At 47.1% G+C, this 18,206-nt stretch overlaps 1 protein-coding gene and 1 pseudogene across 1 annotated transcript; both read right to left on the minus strand.

Annotated features, from left to right (window-relative positions):
* Positions 1–6: 6 nt before the first annotated feature.
* UCP3 (uncoupling protein 3) lies at positions 7–17,365 on the minus strand. The gene is made up of 7 exons (XM_025848383.2): positions 17,233–17,365; positions 6,877–7,097; positions 6,168–6,378; positions 5,693–5,893; positions 4,439–4,540; positions 3,699–3,879; positions 7–1,017 (listed from the first exon to the last, which is right to left on the minus strand). The coding sequence occupies exons 2-7, from the start codon at positions 7,000–7,002 to the stop codon at positions 903–905; spliced, it is 936 nt and encodes a 311-aa protein (XP_025704168.1). The 5' UTR covers positions 7,003–7,097; positions 17,233–17,365; the 3' UTR covers positions 7–902.
* LOC112806101 (bcl-2-associated transcription factor 1 pseudogene) lies at positions 8,081–13,561 on the minus strand (annotated as a pseudogene).
* Positions 17,366–18,206: the final 841 nt, after the last annotated feature.

The following is an 18,206-nucleotide window of genomic DNA, read 5'->3' on the forward strand; positions in this document are numbered from 1 at the left end:
CTCTGTCACCCCTGGTGCCCCAGCCCCTGGCTCCTTTGGTCTAAGCTCTAGACAACCTTTCAACCTTTCAAAAACTTCCCTGGCACTTCCTCACTGTCCTGAGAAAATCTTTCCCAAGGCCTTGTCCTTATATTTACACTTGTAAATATCAGAGCTTTTGCTTTTAGAAAGTGCTTTCGTGTCCACCTTGTCACTTATCCTCATACAATCACTGGTGAGAGAGGAGGGAAACGATTATTACTCCCATCTTACAGGAGAGAAGATGGAGTCCGCCCTCTTGATTCTCCAGTGTAATCAGGGAACAGTTACGAATCTCAGCCTCATGCTGGCCCAGCAGTGTTCCTTTGGCACAGGTTCCAGGTTTTCTTTCTCTCTGTCTTTTTTTGGTCTCATATTTTCTAGAATCCCAATGGCTTCTAAATGGCAGGCACATTACATATATGGCTGATGATCCACGGTTAACCAAAGGCTGTAGTCACAGCTATGTTGCTTTGGCAGCATCCCTCCAAACTCCTGAGCTGCTTTCCAAGTGTCATGTGCCACTGCTGTCCCATGCTTGCAGTCTTCCCTGTTTTCAATTCGTCATTTAATCAGATTTTTTTTTAGAGCACAGAGGTTTGCAAGCTTTTGTTTTATCCAAATGGATGTTTTGGTTTATTTTCTCTTGCCTAAATGTTAGGCATCCAACATATGGGTCCCCCAAATTAATATAATTTAATTTCCATCTTGTCAGTGCAAAACAGATGTGTTCTTAAGACAAAGCACCGAAGACCAGAATCCTTCTTCTGCTTCTATTTCTTGACTCAGTAGCAAGTAAACAGTTCTGTAAACATGTGTGGGTTTGTGTGTGCCTGGACCCACTGGTTCTTGTTCTAGTTAAGTACCAGGTGGGCTTGCTTTATTCAGAATGGAGATTCCCGTAGCATCTGGACTTTCATGAAGGCCCGTTTCAGCTGCTCATAGGTCACGAACATCACCACATTCCAGGTTCCCAAACGCAAAAAGGATGGTGTAAATCTGATGAGAGAAAAAAACCAAACATCAGGTGGAGTGGACTAAGAATCCCAAATAGATCTCCAGTGCTCCCCCCATTCACAGTGTTAGTGCCAAAGGACCTAGGCTTCTATTAGTTAAAAGCAGTCTCTGAGATCTGTTGAGCCTTTTCCTTCTCTGCTTAAGGAATTTAGGCAGAAGCTGGAGTCAGGAAAGGAAAGAAAACACATTTTGAGACAGGTTCTGTGTTAGGCAGTTAATTCCCACAATTCTATAAGGCAGCTATGATGGTTGCCAGGTTTCTTTTTTAGAAACTCCAGGGGCACCTGGGTGGCTCAGTCAGTTAAGCATTTGACCCTTGGTTTTGGCTCAGGTCTTGATCTCAGGGTCATCGGATGGAGCCCTGAGTCAGGCTCTGTGCTCAGTGGGGAGTCTGCTTGAGATTTACTCTCTCTCTCTCTCTTTCTCTGCCCCTACCCGCCCCCCGCCCCCGCTTGCATGCGTGCTCTCTCTCAAATAAATAAGTAAATCTTAAAAAAAAAAAAAAGGAACTGAAGCCCACGGTAGTTAAGGAGCTCAGCTAAAACTACCTGACTCCACCCTGCAGCTGGGTATTCCTGGAATCATTTACATGCTGAGGGGCCATCCCTGAGGAGGCCCTGCCAGGGCATCTAGAAGCTGGTATACCAAGGGGTCAAGACTGGGTGACACCAACTTTAGCTAATCTCCAGAGAGCCTGCCTGTCCTGTGATAGCGCAGCTGGGAGACAGTCCCCACCTCAGCTTCGCAGACTCAGGGAGGAGCCTGGGACCTGGTGCGGCTCCCTCTTCAGCCTTTCTCTCTCTCTGCTAATCCCCTCCTGATCCTCTCCTTTTCTGCCAGACTTGCTTCCATGCCTTTGCCTGTGCTGCTCCTTCTGCCTGGGAATGTCCCCTACTCTCCTCCTTGCGGGGCTGGTTGCTCTTGGCTCTGTAGGACTCGGCTTCAGCCGAGACATAGCCTATGTCATAGCCTCATACCAAGGTCTCTCCAGAACCCTCAGCCTAGCCTCCCCACGGAGAATAGCACTGGGGCAATGAATGTGAACTCTAGAGTCAGACCTGGGTTCAGACCCCAGCTCTGTCAGTTTCTAGCTTCATGACTTAGGACAGGTTACTTAATCTTTCTAAGCCTCAGTGTCCTCATCTGTAAAATGAGGACAATAACAGCAGTTACCTCATAGAGCTGTTGTGAAGGAATAAATGAGTTAATGTACAGCATACAGTACAGGGCCCAGTATCCGTAAATGCTCCATAAATGTCACCTGTGTCTGCTGCTTTTTGAGGAAAGCACAGGGCCTGGCACACATGAGATGCTCAGTAAATGTTTTCCAAGTGAAAGAATAAACTGAGGACACCTGGGTGGCTCAGATGGTTAAGCGTCTGCCTTCAGCTCAGGTCATGATCCCAGGGTCCTGGGATCGAGTCCCGCATCGGGCTCCCTGCTCAGCGGGAAGCCTGCTTCTCCCTCTGCCTCTCTCTCTCTTATGAATAAATAAACAAAATCTTTGAAAAAAAAAAGAAGAAACTGAGACAGGTGGCTACTGCTGATGATTGTAATGATAGAAGCACTTACAGGAAAAGAAGTCTGGCAATTGAAATAGTTTTATGATGTCACAGGGTTGAGAACCTGATTGCCTGTTGGGTCCAGTCTAACACTGGGCCCCAGAAAACTACCTGCTGAAAGGCATCAGTAGTGGGAGGTGTGAGGGCCAAGCCAAGAGCTTGGCAGTAGGATGGGTGACGACATGTGGGGTGACATCTGATGATCTGGCTCAGAGCCATGGCTCTGACATTTTAAATCTGTGATCTTGGGTAAGTCACTTGACCTTTCTGAGTCTCAGTTTCTTCCTCAGTAAATGTGGAGAATACTGCCCCGTTCAGGGGGTTGTTGAGATAATCTGTGTAAAGTGCTTTGTGTAAGGCCTTGTACTTGGTGACTTAGCGGTCATGGTGATCGTTAATAATCTACATTATTGAGTGCCGGCTTTTGGCTAGGGAGATGAAAGACATATAAGCCACCAGTTCTGGCTTTAAGGAGCTTGTGATGTAGCATGCAGGATAATTTAAACTTACGAATCCTATAACACAAAATAGGAGATGGTAAGTACCATAAAAATGATATCAAGGAAGTATTGCTGCAGTTTACAGGGAGGAGGAAACATCTGTACCTGAGAATGTTGGGGAGGAGGTGGCATTTGAACTAGTTCTGAAGCACGTGCATGAGGTGGGAAAGGCATTCCATTAAGAGGGAATGGTAAAAGCAGACACGGAGCAAGAAAATGTGACGTGTTGGGCACTGTGGCTGCCATCAGTGGTGATCCACAGTCATGACAGTGGGTTGGAGAAAGGTCTCAGGACTACCAACCACCTTTCCCTCCTTCTCCCTTGCCCAATAAGTTTGGGGATAGACAGTACTTTGACCTATGCCTAGACTTCTTTTTCTCAGGTAAGCCTCCCCTGACTCTCCAAATCAGATTTGGTCCACTTTTTTTTTTAACTTCCATAGTTCTTTGTATTTGTCCTTTGTGGCATTTACATCTGTGCTTGTTCACCATGTCCCCAGGTAGACCCACGGCAGGCACGTTATACATGGAAGGAAGGAGGGAAGGAAACAAGCCTAGGTTCTCTGGGAGGGGGTGCTGGAGGCAGGAGGGGGAGGCTCACCCCTTATAGAAGGCTGTGGGGCCCTCGTGGGCCACCATCTTCAGCATACAGTCCAGGGGGCTGCGGTATTGCCCTGGGGGCGAGTTCATGTACCGGGTCTTCACCACATCCACTGGGGAGGCCACCACTGTGGCACAGAAGCCAGCTCCAAAGGCAGAGATGAAGTGGCAGGGGAAGTTGTCTGTAGCAGGGAAGGGAGGAACAAGCATGGAGCTGTGAGATGGCAGTGTGCTGGCTTTCTGTTCCATATGTGTCATCATCTGTCCTTCACTAAACTGGGAACTCCTTGAGTGTAGGATAGTGCTTTCTAGAGCTCTCACAGGACTTGCCAAATAGAACAGGGTTATCCCACAGTTGGCAGGCTGGGCAGCCCAGCGATCTCATTAGAGGAGAATGAAGTCAGAGAAGGCGACTCTTGCTTCAAGATGCACGGTGGGAAGTGCTGGGCTGGGACCCAGGGCTCTGGCCTCCTTATCCAGGGTTCTTTCCCACTCAGCACAATGATGGACTGGGCATTTTTTAAAAGATCTAATTGGCATTCTTAAGTGATTTATGAATTGGGCAGCACCCCATCTAGCAAGTAGAGAGGCACTCCTACTGGGCATGGGCATCTTTACTGGGCACTGCTCCTCTCTCTGCTCCTTCTAACACCCAGTTGCCTCTGAGTGGTGCCCACTCTGTGGAATTCCAGGTTCCCTCCCTGCTGTGGGAGGGCAGCTCCCTGGAGTCCAGGGCCTCACCAGTGAGCAGGTGATAGTCTAGCAGCTTCTCCTTGATGATGTCATAGGTCACCATCTCGGCACAGTTGACGATGGCATTCCTTGTGATGTTGGGCAAAGTTCCTGTGAAGGATGGGGTGGGGGCTGATTAGTGAAAAATAGATGTGGATGCCCTGGTTGCAAGGCCACAGGCCCCAGTTTGGGGGCAGAATGCTCCATTCCAGTGGTCTCAGAGGAGCCTGCCTCAGTTGAGCGGATTCCAGGCTTTCCTCTCTGGGGTTAACTCTTAGATTATCCATGTCCTTCTCAGAGACAGAAAACAGAGAGGCCCTCTTATGTTTGTCTGAGCCACATTTTGGAGAATAATCTGCAATATCTATCAAAATTAAAATATGCCTCTGTGAGATCTGGCTAAAGCCAGGCAAGGAAGCCTTTTTTTGGAGGAGGGAGGCAAGGCTCTTGGAGGAGTGACAGACGGTAGCCCTGGGAGGCCCCAGGACAGCTTCAAGACCCAGCCACTGATATCACAGATGAGGTCAGGGCTTCAGGAGAGCACAGAGCAAATCAGGTTGTGACCCAGGTGTCCTGTCCTTAACCTTCACTGGGTCACTGTTTCTTCTGCAAGGATTTGTATGGCCCCTGGTCCACATGGAGGAGAGATCCCAACATTTGTCAAGGTGGCCTCCACTTGGACACATAGGGAACCAGAAACCTTACTCCCGAGGAAGCCTAGTTCTCATCATATCTCCCTACATCCGACAACTCACAGCTGCCCCCTCCACTGGCCTCCGTTTCCTCCCCATGTCCTATAGTCACCCCTGATAGAACTTTGCTGGGGAAGCCCTACCCTTCCATCTCCACACACCTAGAGCCCACTGAGCCTTGAGGCCCAGCTTGCGCGTCACCTTCCCCCTGGAGCCTGCATGGCCTCTCCTGCCTCTGGCCGTATACCTCTGTGTGAACCTCGCACATCCTACCCTGTGGAATGGCTGCTCCTTGACATGTCTCATCTCTCTTTGTCTGTGAGAGCCATGAGGGTATGGAAGGTATCTTCTATTCATTTCTGTCTCCCTCACAGCAGCCTGCGCATGCTGAAGCGTTGACACATTGAACTGAATTTGGGGCAGGTCAGTGTGATAGTTTTGGTTGGGATGTTCTTACAGAATCACTGGAATATACCATGCTGGGAGTTCCCTCCTTGCTCGGTTCTCTGCCCTAGCTCAAGGGTAAGGCATGCTTTGCCCACGGCCCTCTGAGCCTGGAGTCCAGACCTACCTTTCCATAGGCCCCTGACCCCTTCCTCCCTGGCAATGGTCCTGTAGGCATCCATTGTCCCACTGTATTTCCTGTTGCTCCCGGCCCCAAGGTGTATGCTGGCCTGAAACCGGACCTTCACCACATCCGTGGGCTGGGCGCACGATACCGCCATGACCCCTGTGGTGCAGCCTGCCAAAATCCGGGTAGTGATGCTCGAGTCTGGAGAGAAGGAGAGAAGAGTGGGTCAGTGTTCTGCCACCCAGTACTTCTCTGGGCTGGATGCTGTTCTCTATGGAGCTGCCCTTGCCTGTTGCCTGCCTCTTCTCCTAGGCTCAAGGTTCTGACAGCGGCTCAGTCTCCTCATGAGTGTCTATTACCCGCCTCCTACGCCCCAGCTCTTTCTCCGAGTCTGTACTGCCCTCATGTCTGACCCACTAGCCTAGAGTCTGCCTCTGCCTATCCCCTTGGTGTCTACAGGATACCGGGCACTCACGGTCCGCTCCTTTGGGGGTGTAGAACTGCTTGACAGAGTCGTAGAGGCCAATGCGGATGGAGGCAAAGCTCATCTGGCGCTGCAGGCCGGCGACCAGCCCGTTGTAGGGGCTGCGGGGGCCCTCGGTGCGCACCATGGTCAGGATGGTGCCCAGCACGCCGCGGTACTGGGGTCTCTGGGCTGCCTGGGTTGCCTGGTTCTCCCCCTGGATCTGAGGAACATCCCAGCAGAGGCGTGAGGAGCTGGGAGGAGGGGAGAGGGGGCTGTGTGCAGAAGGAGCTGTCCAGGGCTGGTTCTCGAACAGGAGCAGGATTATAGCCATCACATCCCAGTAAAAACAACTGAGGTTTGTGCATCAGCATATTGCTCATAAGCTGTTATACATGGTGTGGTGCTCAGCCCTCAGAGCAAATGGAGGGCAGATTGTTTTTCCCACAACAAGGGTCAGTGGTTTGCCCAAGGTCACACAGCTACTTACTTTTACTTCACACTCCATGGTTTACAAAGCAGGGTGAGGCCATGAAGGGCCCAAGCAGCTAAGATTTTTTTTTTTTTTTTTGTCTTGGATGATGATGAGGCAGGGTTGTAAGCAGTGGTGTGAGTGGCCTGCTGTGTGAGGAGAGCAGGCTGGCACACACAAGAGGTGCTGGAGTGGAGAACTCAGTCCCTCCTTTGATCTGAACAATGACCCTTGCCAAAAAGCACCTACCTGCAGGCGGACCTTGGCTGTGTCCAGTGGAAAGGTGAGGAGATCAGCAAAACAGGCCGCTGTGCCTGCCCCCAGGAATTTCACAGCTGTGGTGGGAGGTACTTCTGAAGGCTTTAGTCCAACCATGGTCCCAGAAGGTTCTGCCTGGTCCCTCTAGGGCCCAGCAGAGGTCCAAGGAGAGAGGCCGCTTTGCAGTTCTGAGCTTTAATGCAGGGAGGAGGCTGTAGGAGACAGGCCAGAGGAGGCAGATGGAACTTGGGCCATCCGGACTGTCCCCAGGCTCCTTTCAGCACCGGGAGAAGCTTTAGTAAGAGAAAAGCCTGGGTATTGCTATGCTTAGCTGTGTAGATTTGGCTTTATAAGAACAGGTCACTTTCCCAGCCCTTCTCTCTTGTGATCCTCACCCGCCCCCCTCCTCTCTCCACTGACCAGGTGGATCTTCATCCTTTAGAGGAGGAAACTGAGGCTCAGGCAGGGACTAGACCTCATTCTGACTCCACCCTACAACCCTGTTCTCTTTCTCCTGCATCAGGCTGCTCCCTGGGAAAGACCTGCTCCCTGAAGTGTACGGAGAGCCTACCAAGTCTCTCCACTTCAGGTCCTTCTTTCCCAGATCAGCAATATAAATGTGCCTCATGACTCACCTAAACTGTTAGTTATCTTGGATGAAAGCTTGGTGTTTTTTTTTTTTTTCCCAAGGTTGCCTGAATATACTCTTATTCTACTTAAAACGAAATCCTTCCCAGCCTGTGATTCCTCCCTGTCAGTAGAGATTGTTTATCTGTGACTGGAGGCATTTCCTCTCAACACTGTGGGAGTCCTGGGGCTGATGTTCTGCTTAGAGGAGGGAGGGAGACTGGTCCCTGCTCCTCTGCTGCTCTCCCGCCCCCCATCTCCTAGGGAGATGGGGCTACAGAGCGTCCGCTGCTAATGTTGGCAGTGGCAGCTGCTCTGCCTGGCTCAGCACATGCCCTTTCCCCCTCACACCCCGGAGGGCATCCCTTCTCAGCTGAAGAGATTGGGCTTCTCAGACGAGAGGGGGATCGGCGTTGGGTCAAGAGAACGTGTCCCCTGTCCCCGTGTGCACTTGTAGCTGCACCGGTCCTACTGCTGGCTGAACAGGGGCACATTCACACCCCAAGGTCCTGGTTTAGCCGTGGTTACCTTGGGAAGTTGGCACGCCTGTCATGGGCACACGGGCAGCCCGGTATTCTTTTTTTTTTTTTTTTTTTTTTACCACTTATGACATTTTATTGGCATATGACAATTTACAAGGGTCCCTGTTGCAATATACATCACACTGAGTAAGAATCGTTTAGCCATCTACATTCATTCGTATTGGGTAATATTTTTACTCAAATCATAATTTAATTCCCAACACTTGATTTTAACTGTGACAAAAGGGAACAAATAGTAATTCCTTAAAGTTGGATGTAATTGGAAAAACATATTTTGCTATTTTGTATTAGAATTCCTAGGATGTTGAAAAGTATACACACCTAAGGACTGAGTCATGGCCTTCTTAAACAGCTTTCTTAATCCTTTCTAGAAATATCCTTTGGTTCACTTTTATTTTCCTTCTCTAGGCAAAAGGAGTCTATTAACGTAGGTATCAAAGAGTTATTATTTTCTGGCATTTGTTAACAAAATTCCTTACCAAGAGGAACCATTCAGCTTTATCGTATGTTGTCACGTGTGGAGTTAAATTGTGGCTTAAAAAAACACAACATAGGCTTTCATATCCTTGGCTCTGAAACAGATAACATCCACAATGGAATCCTAATTGCAGAGTTCTATCGCCCTTCCTACTAAATTCTGGTATAATCCTTTCCTGAATTTTAATAGAATAAAAGCAACCAAATCAGGTATCTATTTGGATTAAAGCAATGCATTTGCATTTAAAATATAACTTGCTGATAGGACCTAGGGAGCTTTATTCCCACTCCCTATTAAATAATTTATCAGCAAATTCCCATTCTCCTATTGTCTTAAGTGGAAAAACAAAACTGCACATTTACAGTCATGCACAGAGATTCAGTATCTAACCAAATAGTAACTGTTAAAATGAAAGCTAAATTTATTTGTATAAAATAAAATGGTTGTGAAAATTCTCCTGTATTGAAGATTAAATCCATGTTGCTTTAGCATGTAATTAAGTATTATTCTGACTAGAAGAAATTAGCTGTGTCCTGATTAATGCAATAACAAACTTGCTTTAACAGTATTTCCTCTGTAACAATTTTAGAAAAGACAAGATAGGAGAAATCATGCAATACTAAAGATCCCAGGGCCATAAACATCACATATACTTTTTTTTCGTATTTTTCCCTCTTACAGTTCTTAGCAAATGCCCCTGGCTGCAATCAAGGTGCTAGGAGCACTGCAAATAATCAAGTGAGGACGAAAGATCCATGTACTTAAGATTTCTGAAAGTTTACACTAAAAGAATAAGCATTACCTCCTTTTAATGCAAACATATACAACTAATTTGGTTGCTGAATTAACAAATGAAATTTGACTACTTTTATATATGTTCATAGAGCAGACAAACTTAACACTGAAATTTACTATTTTGGATTTTCATCTTAAGCGCTATCAGCATAAACATAAAGGTAATTCACATCTGAAAGATTATCTACCTGACGAATAGAACCCTTGGGAAGAAAAAGAAAGCCATTTTTATAAACTGCAACTGAAATAGGGAAAAAAGTAAAACCAAGTTAGACAATGCGGCAACAAACTTCCTGTCAAAACTTTTTATTGAAAAACAAATTACTTAAAATACTACTAATGAACAATGTTTTGTTTGCCTATTTTTCCTTATGGTTAGACTACAAACTAATGTTTCAGCTGTCCAGAAGCTCAAATAAATATGTAAGATATGAAATCAGGTACATCTTTCTAATATATCAAGTTATTCTGCAGCATAATCCTCTTCCATACCAAGACCAAGATTACAGGTTTTGTTCTGTTTTATTTTTTTAAAGTAATACATTTGGTAGGAATGGATTTTTTATTTGTATTATTACAGACCAGTTTCTCTCTCAAAAAGATTAGCTAATATCTAAGACCATGACTCAAACTTTCAAATAAGAATAGAAAGACAACTTTTTTTCAGCCCAAAAAGTAAAGGATCCTGAGAATAGTTTTTATAGGCCACTGCTTGCTTTCAGTTAAAAAAACAAAAAACAAAAAACAAACAAAAAAAACCACCTCATACTTTTGGATCTTTTAATAGCTTGTACTTTTTAGGTATTGGCAAAGCTTTTTTTCCTCTTAAACATCTGCTGACATGTTAAACTAGCTTAGTTTACCAAAGTAAAAACCTTTTCTGTGGTACACCTCAAAAATTAGTCACCCTACAATGTAGTGTGTTTGAATTAGGGAGAATGTTAAACAGATGTATACGGTTAAAATAATTAGTGTGGTCTCTATAAACAACTTCTGTTCAGGGATTTGTATGTAGAGCTAACGTTTACTTCAGAATAAACATTAACAAACAGGGAAGGAAGAGAATCAGAACTTTCACAGGGCTGTACTTGAACATATCTTATAGACAAAACGAATTACAATACATGTAACAAAAACAGTAAAAGTATTTTTTAAAAGTTGATAGTTACAAATATGGTACGTAACAATTTTCTACTTTATTTCAGTACAATTTTCAACATACAGTCTACTATTTTTCAAGGTATTTGAAGACTTAAAACAAAATTTCTATTGACTACTTGCAAACAGTAAAATTTAAGTAAAATGCTTACATTCTTATTTTGAAAACAAAAATCAGGTAAAAAATGGTGGGTGCAAGTTCTGCTCTCTGTTGCAATCTCACTTCAGATTTACTATGCCTTTTCTTCTTTGCGTCTGTCCTTCTTTTCTTCATTATTTTCCATGGTCTCTTCTTCATCTTCAACAATCCCATCCCCTTGGTATTTGTCATGAGTCTATTTTGGACTGCTACCTGATTTTTTGAAGTTAAAGCGCCCTCTGCCACGTTGAAAAGTACCACGACCTCTTCCTCTTTTGGCCCAATAATCCACACCATCATCTCTGTCATCATGAAAGGTTCCTCGTGGTCGGCTAACTCCTCCAAAGCCTTAGTATTCTTTCAGTTCATGGTGAGTTGTAAATTCTTCTTCTCTTTCCTTCTTACTCTCCTTTTCTTCTCGAGAACTGGGAGAAGAAGGTGATGCTGAAGAGGATGAAGATCGAGAATGATCTTGCTCTCTACTTTTATGTTTACTGTCATCTTTGTCAGATTTGTATTCCTTGTAATCTTTTGGAGTTTTTTCCTGCTTTCTTGATCCACTGGATTCCCTGGAGCCCTTGGAATCCCCCCGTTCTTTACTTCTTCCTTTTCTCCGACGATCAGTGTCATGCCGAAGATCAGCAGAATCACACCTTAGTTTTTTATCTCCCTTTTGATTTTCTTCTTTAAAAACTCTCTCTTCCCCTGTTAAATGAGTATGCTTCCTCAGAGCACTTGGGGAGATGTCAATTCTCCTGTGTATCTCAGGGCTCTTTTGCCTGGTACTATGTTCTTCGGTGGCTTTCTGATACGAAGTGAACCTCTCGTTTAGGGTCACTGCAGCTGATTTGAAGTATTGCTCTTTAACATGATGAACCAAGGACACAATGTGTGGAATAAAAGACTCTGAAGTGTTTTTGCTGGCCTGTGGCAACTTAATGTGGTCAAAGATGGATCGGAATTCTTGTTCCTTCTTGACAGAATGGACAAGTGTACTAGCAAGTAGCCTGTCTTTAGTCAAGGAAGCAGGTCTGTTAGAATCATCAAGAGGAACAGGTGCCATTTTGAGTTTGACTTCAGGACGATGAGAATCACTGGCTATCATTTTGATCCTAAGTGGGCTCTCCTCTCTGAAGGTAGACTTTTCTCCTGCATCCAGATTCTTGTGTAGAGGGGGACTGTAATCAAAGAGGTCTTTGAGCTTTTCAGACTTTACCTGCTCAGGTGACTGAGTTTCTTTCTTTACTGTTATTCTCTCAGAACTTTTGTCGTCTTCCTTGTGCTTATCTTTTGCAGTGCTAGGCCTTTCCACTACGTAGCCAGTCTCTTTAAGTTTATAATTTTTTTCTTCTCTAAAATCCATCACTTTCTCTATTGCCTTTCAATGAAACTTTGGACTTGTACTTGGGTCCTTCCTCCTCAGTATTCCGGTGAGATGTAGTAGCAAAATTTTTACCCTGATCTGCAAGGACTGACTTCCTGAACTGTCTATAATCCTCTGTCTCCTCTGTGTCATGCCCTTCTGAATCATTAAACTTTTGTTTTCCAGACTCTTTATCACTAAAGTAATCTAGCGCTTCCTGATCTTCCCATTCTCCCTCTGCTCTCCCTTTCTCTGATCCTTTCTCCTTTGGAGCCTCTTTATCCCTGGTATTACCCCTATCAAGCAGGAATACTCTAGACTCTTCATCTGTGAACCTTTTTAAGAATTTTCCTGTCTTCGCAGTTTCCTGATCTCCACCATCAGGATAAAATGAAGAACGTCCCCTAGCCTCATCTCTTGGAGCATTCTGTGGTGTGATTGTCTTTGCAGGGCTTCTTCGTGAAGGGATATGATGAATTGGACTATTCTGAGAAGGACTGTATCGACTAGATCCATTTCCAACAGAACCAGACCCAGACCTTTCAGGACTATGCTGAATGGAATGTGAATGCTGAGAGGGGGTGTTTTTTGCAGAGTGGACTGTACTGAGCATGGGGGCATCAGAGCACGATGAACTCTGACTAGGTGGTGTAGCAATTGGTGAAGGATTATGAGGTGATCTAGGACTATCATCATAAGCTGAGAGGCCAGGCCAAATATCACCAGATGTAGCTGATGATTTGTTAAACTCATCAATAGATTCAGATGGGTCATGTTCAAATGTATCTTTCGGCTCCTCCTGTGATTTACTTTTCAAAGGACTCTCTTCTTGGGGCTCCCCTTCAGCTTTTTTGGTTTGTTTTTCCTGAGACCCTCGTCTTTTAGAGACAGGAGATTTGCTATATGGGGATGAAGAACGAGAAGAGGATGATCTTGGAGACCTAGAAGATCTATATGACCGGCGAGATCTACTTCGGGATCTTTGAGAAGAAACGGATCTTCTTTTTGGACTCCTGGAACGTGAACGACCTCGTCTAGGACTCCTAGAGTGTCTTCTATTCCAGACAGGTCTATAACCACCTCGATGATATCTACCTCCTCCTCCTTGATAATACCCTCTGCCCCTTCCTCTGTACCCATAAGGTCGTCTCATTCCTCTATTATTTCTGTAATCTCGGCGATAATCTCTAGAATAAATACAATCTCTACTATGAGATCTTGAATATGTCCTAGAACGAGACCTAGAACTGTATCTCTTCTTTCTAGAATGTGATCTTGATCTTGATCGAGAACTAGACTGTGATCTAGACTTTGATCTTGAAGAATGTGATCTAGAATTGGAGCGACCCATTTCTTTTCTCCTTGGGTTTTATGCAGGATCAAACAGTCAAGTGAAGTCTTTAAGATACTGTAAAGTTCTTCCTGGAGAAAATGTTCTGAGAAATTAAACTCTAAATTCAAATTCCTGAAACGCCGAAAGCACCGTTCCCGGGACTTATCTCCGTTGTAACTACACAGCGGCCATTTCCCGACTCAAGAACGGGAGGAAAACCATAGAGGTATCTTCGACGCGCTAGCTCATCTCCATCACTTCCTGCAGCCCGGTATTCTTATAACGTGAACTGGGCATCTGGCTTTTGGCGCTGATGCCATTTCTTAGCAAGTCACACCCCCTGGCACCCAATGCACACGTACCCCTCATGTGCTGGGATCCTGGATTCTTCAGAACAAAGTCCAAAGTCCTTGCCATGGTTGGTGGACTCCATAAGACCCACCTCATGCTAGGTTCTGTGCTTGGCATTCCAGGAAATCTGGGGATGAGCAAATAGTCTGTGTGACTTGCCCACAAGGAACTCTCAAGGAGTCTTGTGGGGGCATCAGACACATCCACATAAGATGGGTTGGACCAGTGTCAGAGGGGAGGAAAGCCCCAAGAAGGGACTCAAAGGAGGGGGAGACCCCCTCTTTTGTTTGTGAGGTGGAATAAGAACCATCTCATGGTGGAGGGTGGGAGGAGGGTCACATAAGTCAGGCTTTGAAAAGTGGGCAGGATTTCGGCAGCTGAAGCAGGAAGGGTGTTCCAGATGCAGGGAAGAGCATGAGCTTGTGTGAGAGTCCAGGGCATGGATTCAGGTAGGAGGAGAAAATGACCACCTGGCTCTGAGGCCCTCCCAGCAGTTTTTGCACAGAATCCTAGTGAATTCTCCCAACTTATCTGAGGGGTAGCTGCTCCTTCCACTACTTTGGATGAGCAAACCAGGACTTGGGGACATTAGCTTGCTGAGTGTTACTGGCCACTAGTGCCCAAGCCTGGCTCACTCTGCTGTACTTGGCTCGAAACAGCCTTGGAAAGAAGGCAGGGAAGCTGTAAATCCATTTCACAGATGAGAAAAAGAGGCTTAAGATGGAGAGAGACTGATCGAAAGGTACAGAACCTCAACTAAATTCTCCTGGCAGTGAGGCCCCTTCACCATTCAGCTCGGGATCCCAGTGGGTATGGTAGTATGGATTTCCATACCTTGTCTTTTTTATTGAGGGCATTCAAAGCCCTTTGCAGTTAATGAATTATATGCCAGCCCATCTAGAGAATTATGTGCTAAGCATACAGAACAACAGCTTGGTGAGGAAGGCTGGGTGGGCATCACTGCCCAGCTTGGCAGATGAAGAAAATGGCCAGAGAGGCTGAGACCTGCATGTGCCACACAGTCAGGCCTCGGGCTCCCTCTGCAGTGTTCCTCCCACAGCCTGTCTTCCTGCTTTTCTATACTGCCTCCCTGAGGGTCCAAGAAGAATCTGGCTCCTAGGGGTGGTGGTGTGGAGGCGCCGGTGCCCATGGACCTGAGCCTGGTGGAGGGGACAGACTGCAGCATGCTAGGGGAACACCGTCCTCCACTTGCCTCCTTCCCATTTCCCTTTGCCTACAGAAGACCAGCAGCTGCCAGGAGGGCTCAGTTCCCAACAAGGAGGAGGCTCTCTCTGGGGCTGGAATGCATGTGCAGGTATATGCGCAAGCAGCTGCCTCTCTTGTTCCAAGCCCTGGCATTTCCCTAGCCTTTCCCCTTCTCTGACGTGAGCTGGACTGCTCAGAGCCCCAGCGTCAGGAATCTGAGTGTCTGACTCTCAGAGCTCGGGAGGCCCTTGGGGGTCGTGTTCTCTAATGTCTCTTACTGGTTGTAGGAGTCCTTTCTTCAAAGCCTTTGGTAGCCACTCGGATTCTAATAGAAGAATCCTACAAGTTAGGTATTTTTACTCCACTTGCACAGTTACCAACTGAGGCCCAGACAGGTGAAATGAGCTGTCAGAGGTCATCCAGTGAGCAGAAGTGGGATTCCCACCAGGGCTCTGTGACTCCGCGGCATTCTCTGGTCTTAGCCCCCTGATGCAGAGTATTTGTGATGTACCTGGACCCACAGGGAACACTTCATGAGTTTTGTCTCATGGGCTGGGTCTCCCTGGGGAAGCCTGTTCTCCCCCTGGCCTGGGAGTTGGGTGGGAGGACTGGGGGAGGTTGAACTGTCAAGAAACTCCTTTGCCCCAGCCTCTGTTGATTAGCTCACTAACTGCAGTTGTTTCCCCCCTAGATAGGGAGCCCCAAAGGCAGGGATAGGGTCTACTGATCCTGCTTCTCTGTGTAGCCTGGTACAGGGATGGCCCAGGGCTAGAGGGGCCCAGGGAGGACCAGTTGACCAAGGAACCCCACTTGCTCAAGTGGAGAAATGGGAAATGAAATCAGAGCAGCCCTTCATGTTCTTTGGTAGAGGGTCTGGAATGCCAGGGCTGTACTGAATCTAGCAGAGAATGGGGAGTTGTTGGTGGTTCTCAAGTCGAGGAATGACACCATCAGACCAGCGTTCAGAGTATGCTGCTGCAAATGTCAAGGCTGGACTGGAAGGTGAGAGGCCAGTGAGGAGGCTGTTGGAATGGTGGAGCAAGGGGTGTTGGAGCCTGAACTCAGGCAAGAGCAGCGGCCGTGGTGAAGCTGGAACCTATTTCAGACGCAGTTCTGAGCCACTCATGGGAGGCAGAATGGATGGGCATGGACTCAAGTCAAAAGTCATACCTTGGGCGGGGGAGGGAGGAGGCTCTAGAACTTTCATTAGTCAAGCTGTGGTGGAGAGGGAGGCCACAATGGTACGCTTAGGTGGGGGCTGCCCTGAGGCCACTGCTTCCCATCTTCCTTCCCCCTTGACTCCACCCTCCTGAATCGATACTTGAGGAAATCTAGCAGGCAGCAGAACTTTGCCAATGGCAAAGGGGAAGTTGAGAGCAGAACTCTCTCCGCTGGGGCACTTGAGTGATGGATGTCCCAGCTACATGGCCACAGTAGTAGTGCCCCATTAACGTCTGCTCGGTGCTTCTTGCATGAGGCACGGTGGTGAGGGCCTTACAGGTATTGACTAATTCAGTCCCTGAATATAAGGCTATACGGTAGTTGTCACAGTGATTCCCACTTCATAACCAAGGGACCTCAGGCTGTGAGGGCTTCAGCTAGTCATAAGACGGAAGGGTTGGGGCTGGGGTTGGAGCCCAGCTCTGTCTGACACCGTGCCTGTGCCGCTGTCCAGAGCCTCACACGTCAGGGGAGAGGTCGGGATCCCTGGAGCTGCTTGTTTACAGAGTGGATTCTCAGAGGCCGTCAGTGCCAGAGGTCCTGATTCAGGTCTGGGCTGGGGCCGGGGCATCTCTTCTCCATGGTAACTCGGAAGCAGGGATCGGAGGACCCCATTCTGAGATGCGCTGCCCGATCTCACCTTCCTGGCAAAGCCTCCACAGCATATCCCCGCTGAGGAAGCAACCTGAGTAGAGTTCTTTGGGCTCGTAAACCTCCCTGTATGTGAGGCCAGAGGTGCCTGCAGCATCTCTAACTCAGGAAGGGGGTCCCCAGGACCCTCATGGGGAAAGGGCTTAATGCTCTGGAGGAATTCTGGAGATTCTGTGCCAGACTAAGGAGAAAGCCACTTCTTATCTATGGAGATTTGCAAAATCACAGCCGAGGCAGCCAGCAGAGAAGGGGGACAGTGAGTTGTGGGTGACACGGGTGTTGGGGTTGAGCCTCAGCCCAGCCACGGTGCCCCCTCATCAGGGTTGCAGTTACCCCCTCTTGACTCGGTGGGGGAGGGACGCAATCTACCAGCTCGGTAGTGATCCCGGGCTAGTGATCCCTGTCAGCTCCTGGCTGCTCTCTGTAAGCTGCCGCGAAGGGCAGAACGTGGAGGGGGAGGGGGTGGTGGAGAATGGGTCTTACCTGTGAGTCCAGCCAGGGTCGCGGAAGCACAGGGCCGCCTTAAGGCTCCTTAGGGCTCCATCCCAGGAGGTGGCAGCAGGGGTCTAGTTGCCCCCTCGCCATTCACTGTTGTCTCTGCTGCCTCTGGCTTGGCACCTATCTTTATATGCTCCAGCTGACCTGAAACCTTACCCTACAGAAGCTTAGTTGACAGCCTGATCACCTGACAAGAGGCGGCTGGCTGGTGAGTGGCAGGGAGGTGAGGGGAAAGGTCAGAGTTCCAGATCTGGTTTAGTTCCTCTGACTTGGGTTCTTTAAAATAGCTCCTTCCAGCTGCTGAAAGAGCTACCTTAGGTAATAAGTGCATATGTGGGGATAGGGGTTGGACCAGTCACCTTTGAGAATTCAAAGGTCAAGGCCACACACGATAGGCTGGGCAGGGCTCTCCTAACATTAACAATAATAGTAACAGTTATTTCTTGGTGCCTACTATGTGCCAGGTACTTTATATATATTATTTCTATTTTTCACAACCCTATGAGATAAGTACTATTAAGATTTTGTTGTTTACTTATTTATTTATATATATATTTTAAAGATTTTTTTTTATTTATTTGAGAGAGAGAGAGCGCATGAGCAGGGCTTAGGGGCAGAGGCAGAGGGAGAAGCAGACTCCCCACTGAGCAGGGACTGAGATCATGACGTGAGCCAAACGCAGGTGCTTAGCTGACTGAGCCACCCAGGTGCCCAGGGTTCTGTTTTTTTAAATAACAGCTTTACTGAGATATAATTCACATACCATACAATCCACCTATTTAATGGATACAATTCAGTGGTTTTTAGTGTTCAGTTATGCAACTATCATCACAATTTTAGAATATTTTCACCACTCCCCACTTGGCCCCCCAAAATCCCTGTGTACATCAGTAGTCACTTTCCTTCTTCCCTTCCACTCAGCCCCAAGCAATCACAAATCTATTTTCTGTCTCTATAGA

Source organism: Callorhinus ursinus, unplaced genomic scaffold (genome assembly GCF_003265705.2).
Source record: "Callorhinus ursinus isolate GAN/ISIS: 27379988/994484 unplaced genomic scaffold, GSC_fseal_2.0 scaffold35, whole genome shotgun sequence".
Lineage (NCBI taxonomy): Eukaryota > Metazoa > Chordata > Mammalia > Carnivora > Otariidae > Callorhinus > Callorhinus ursinus.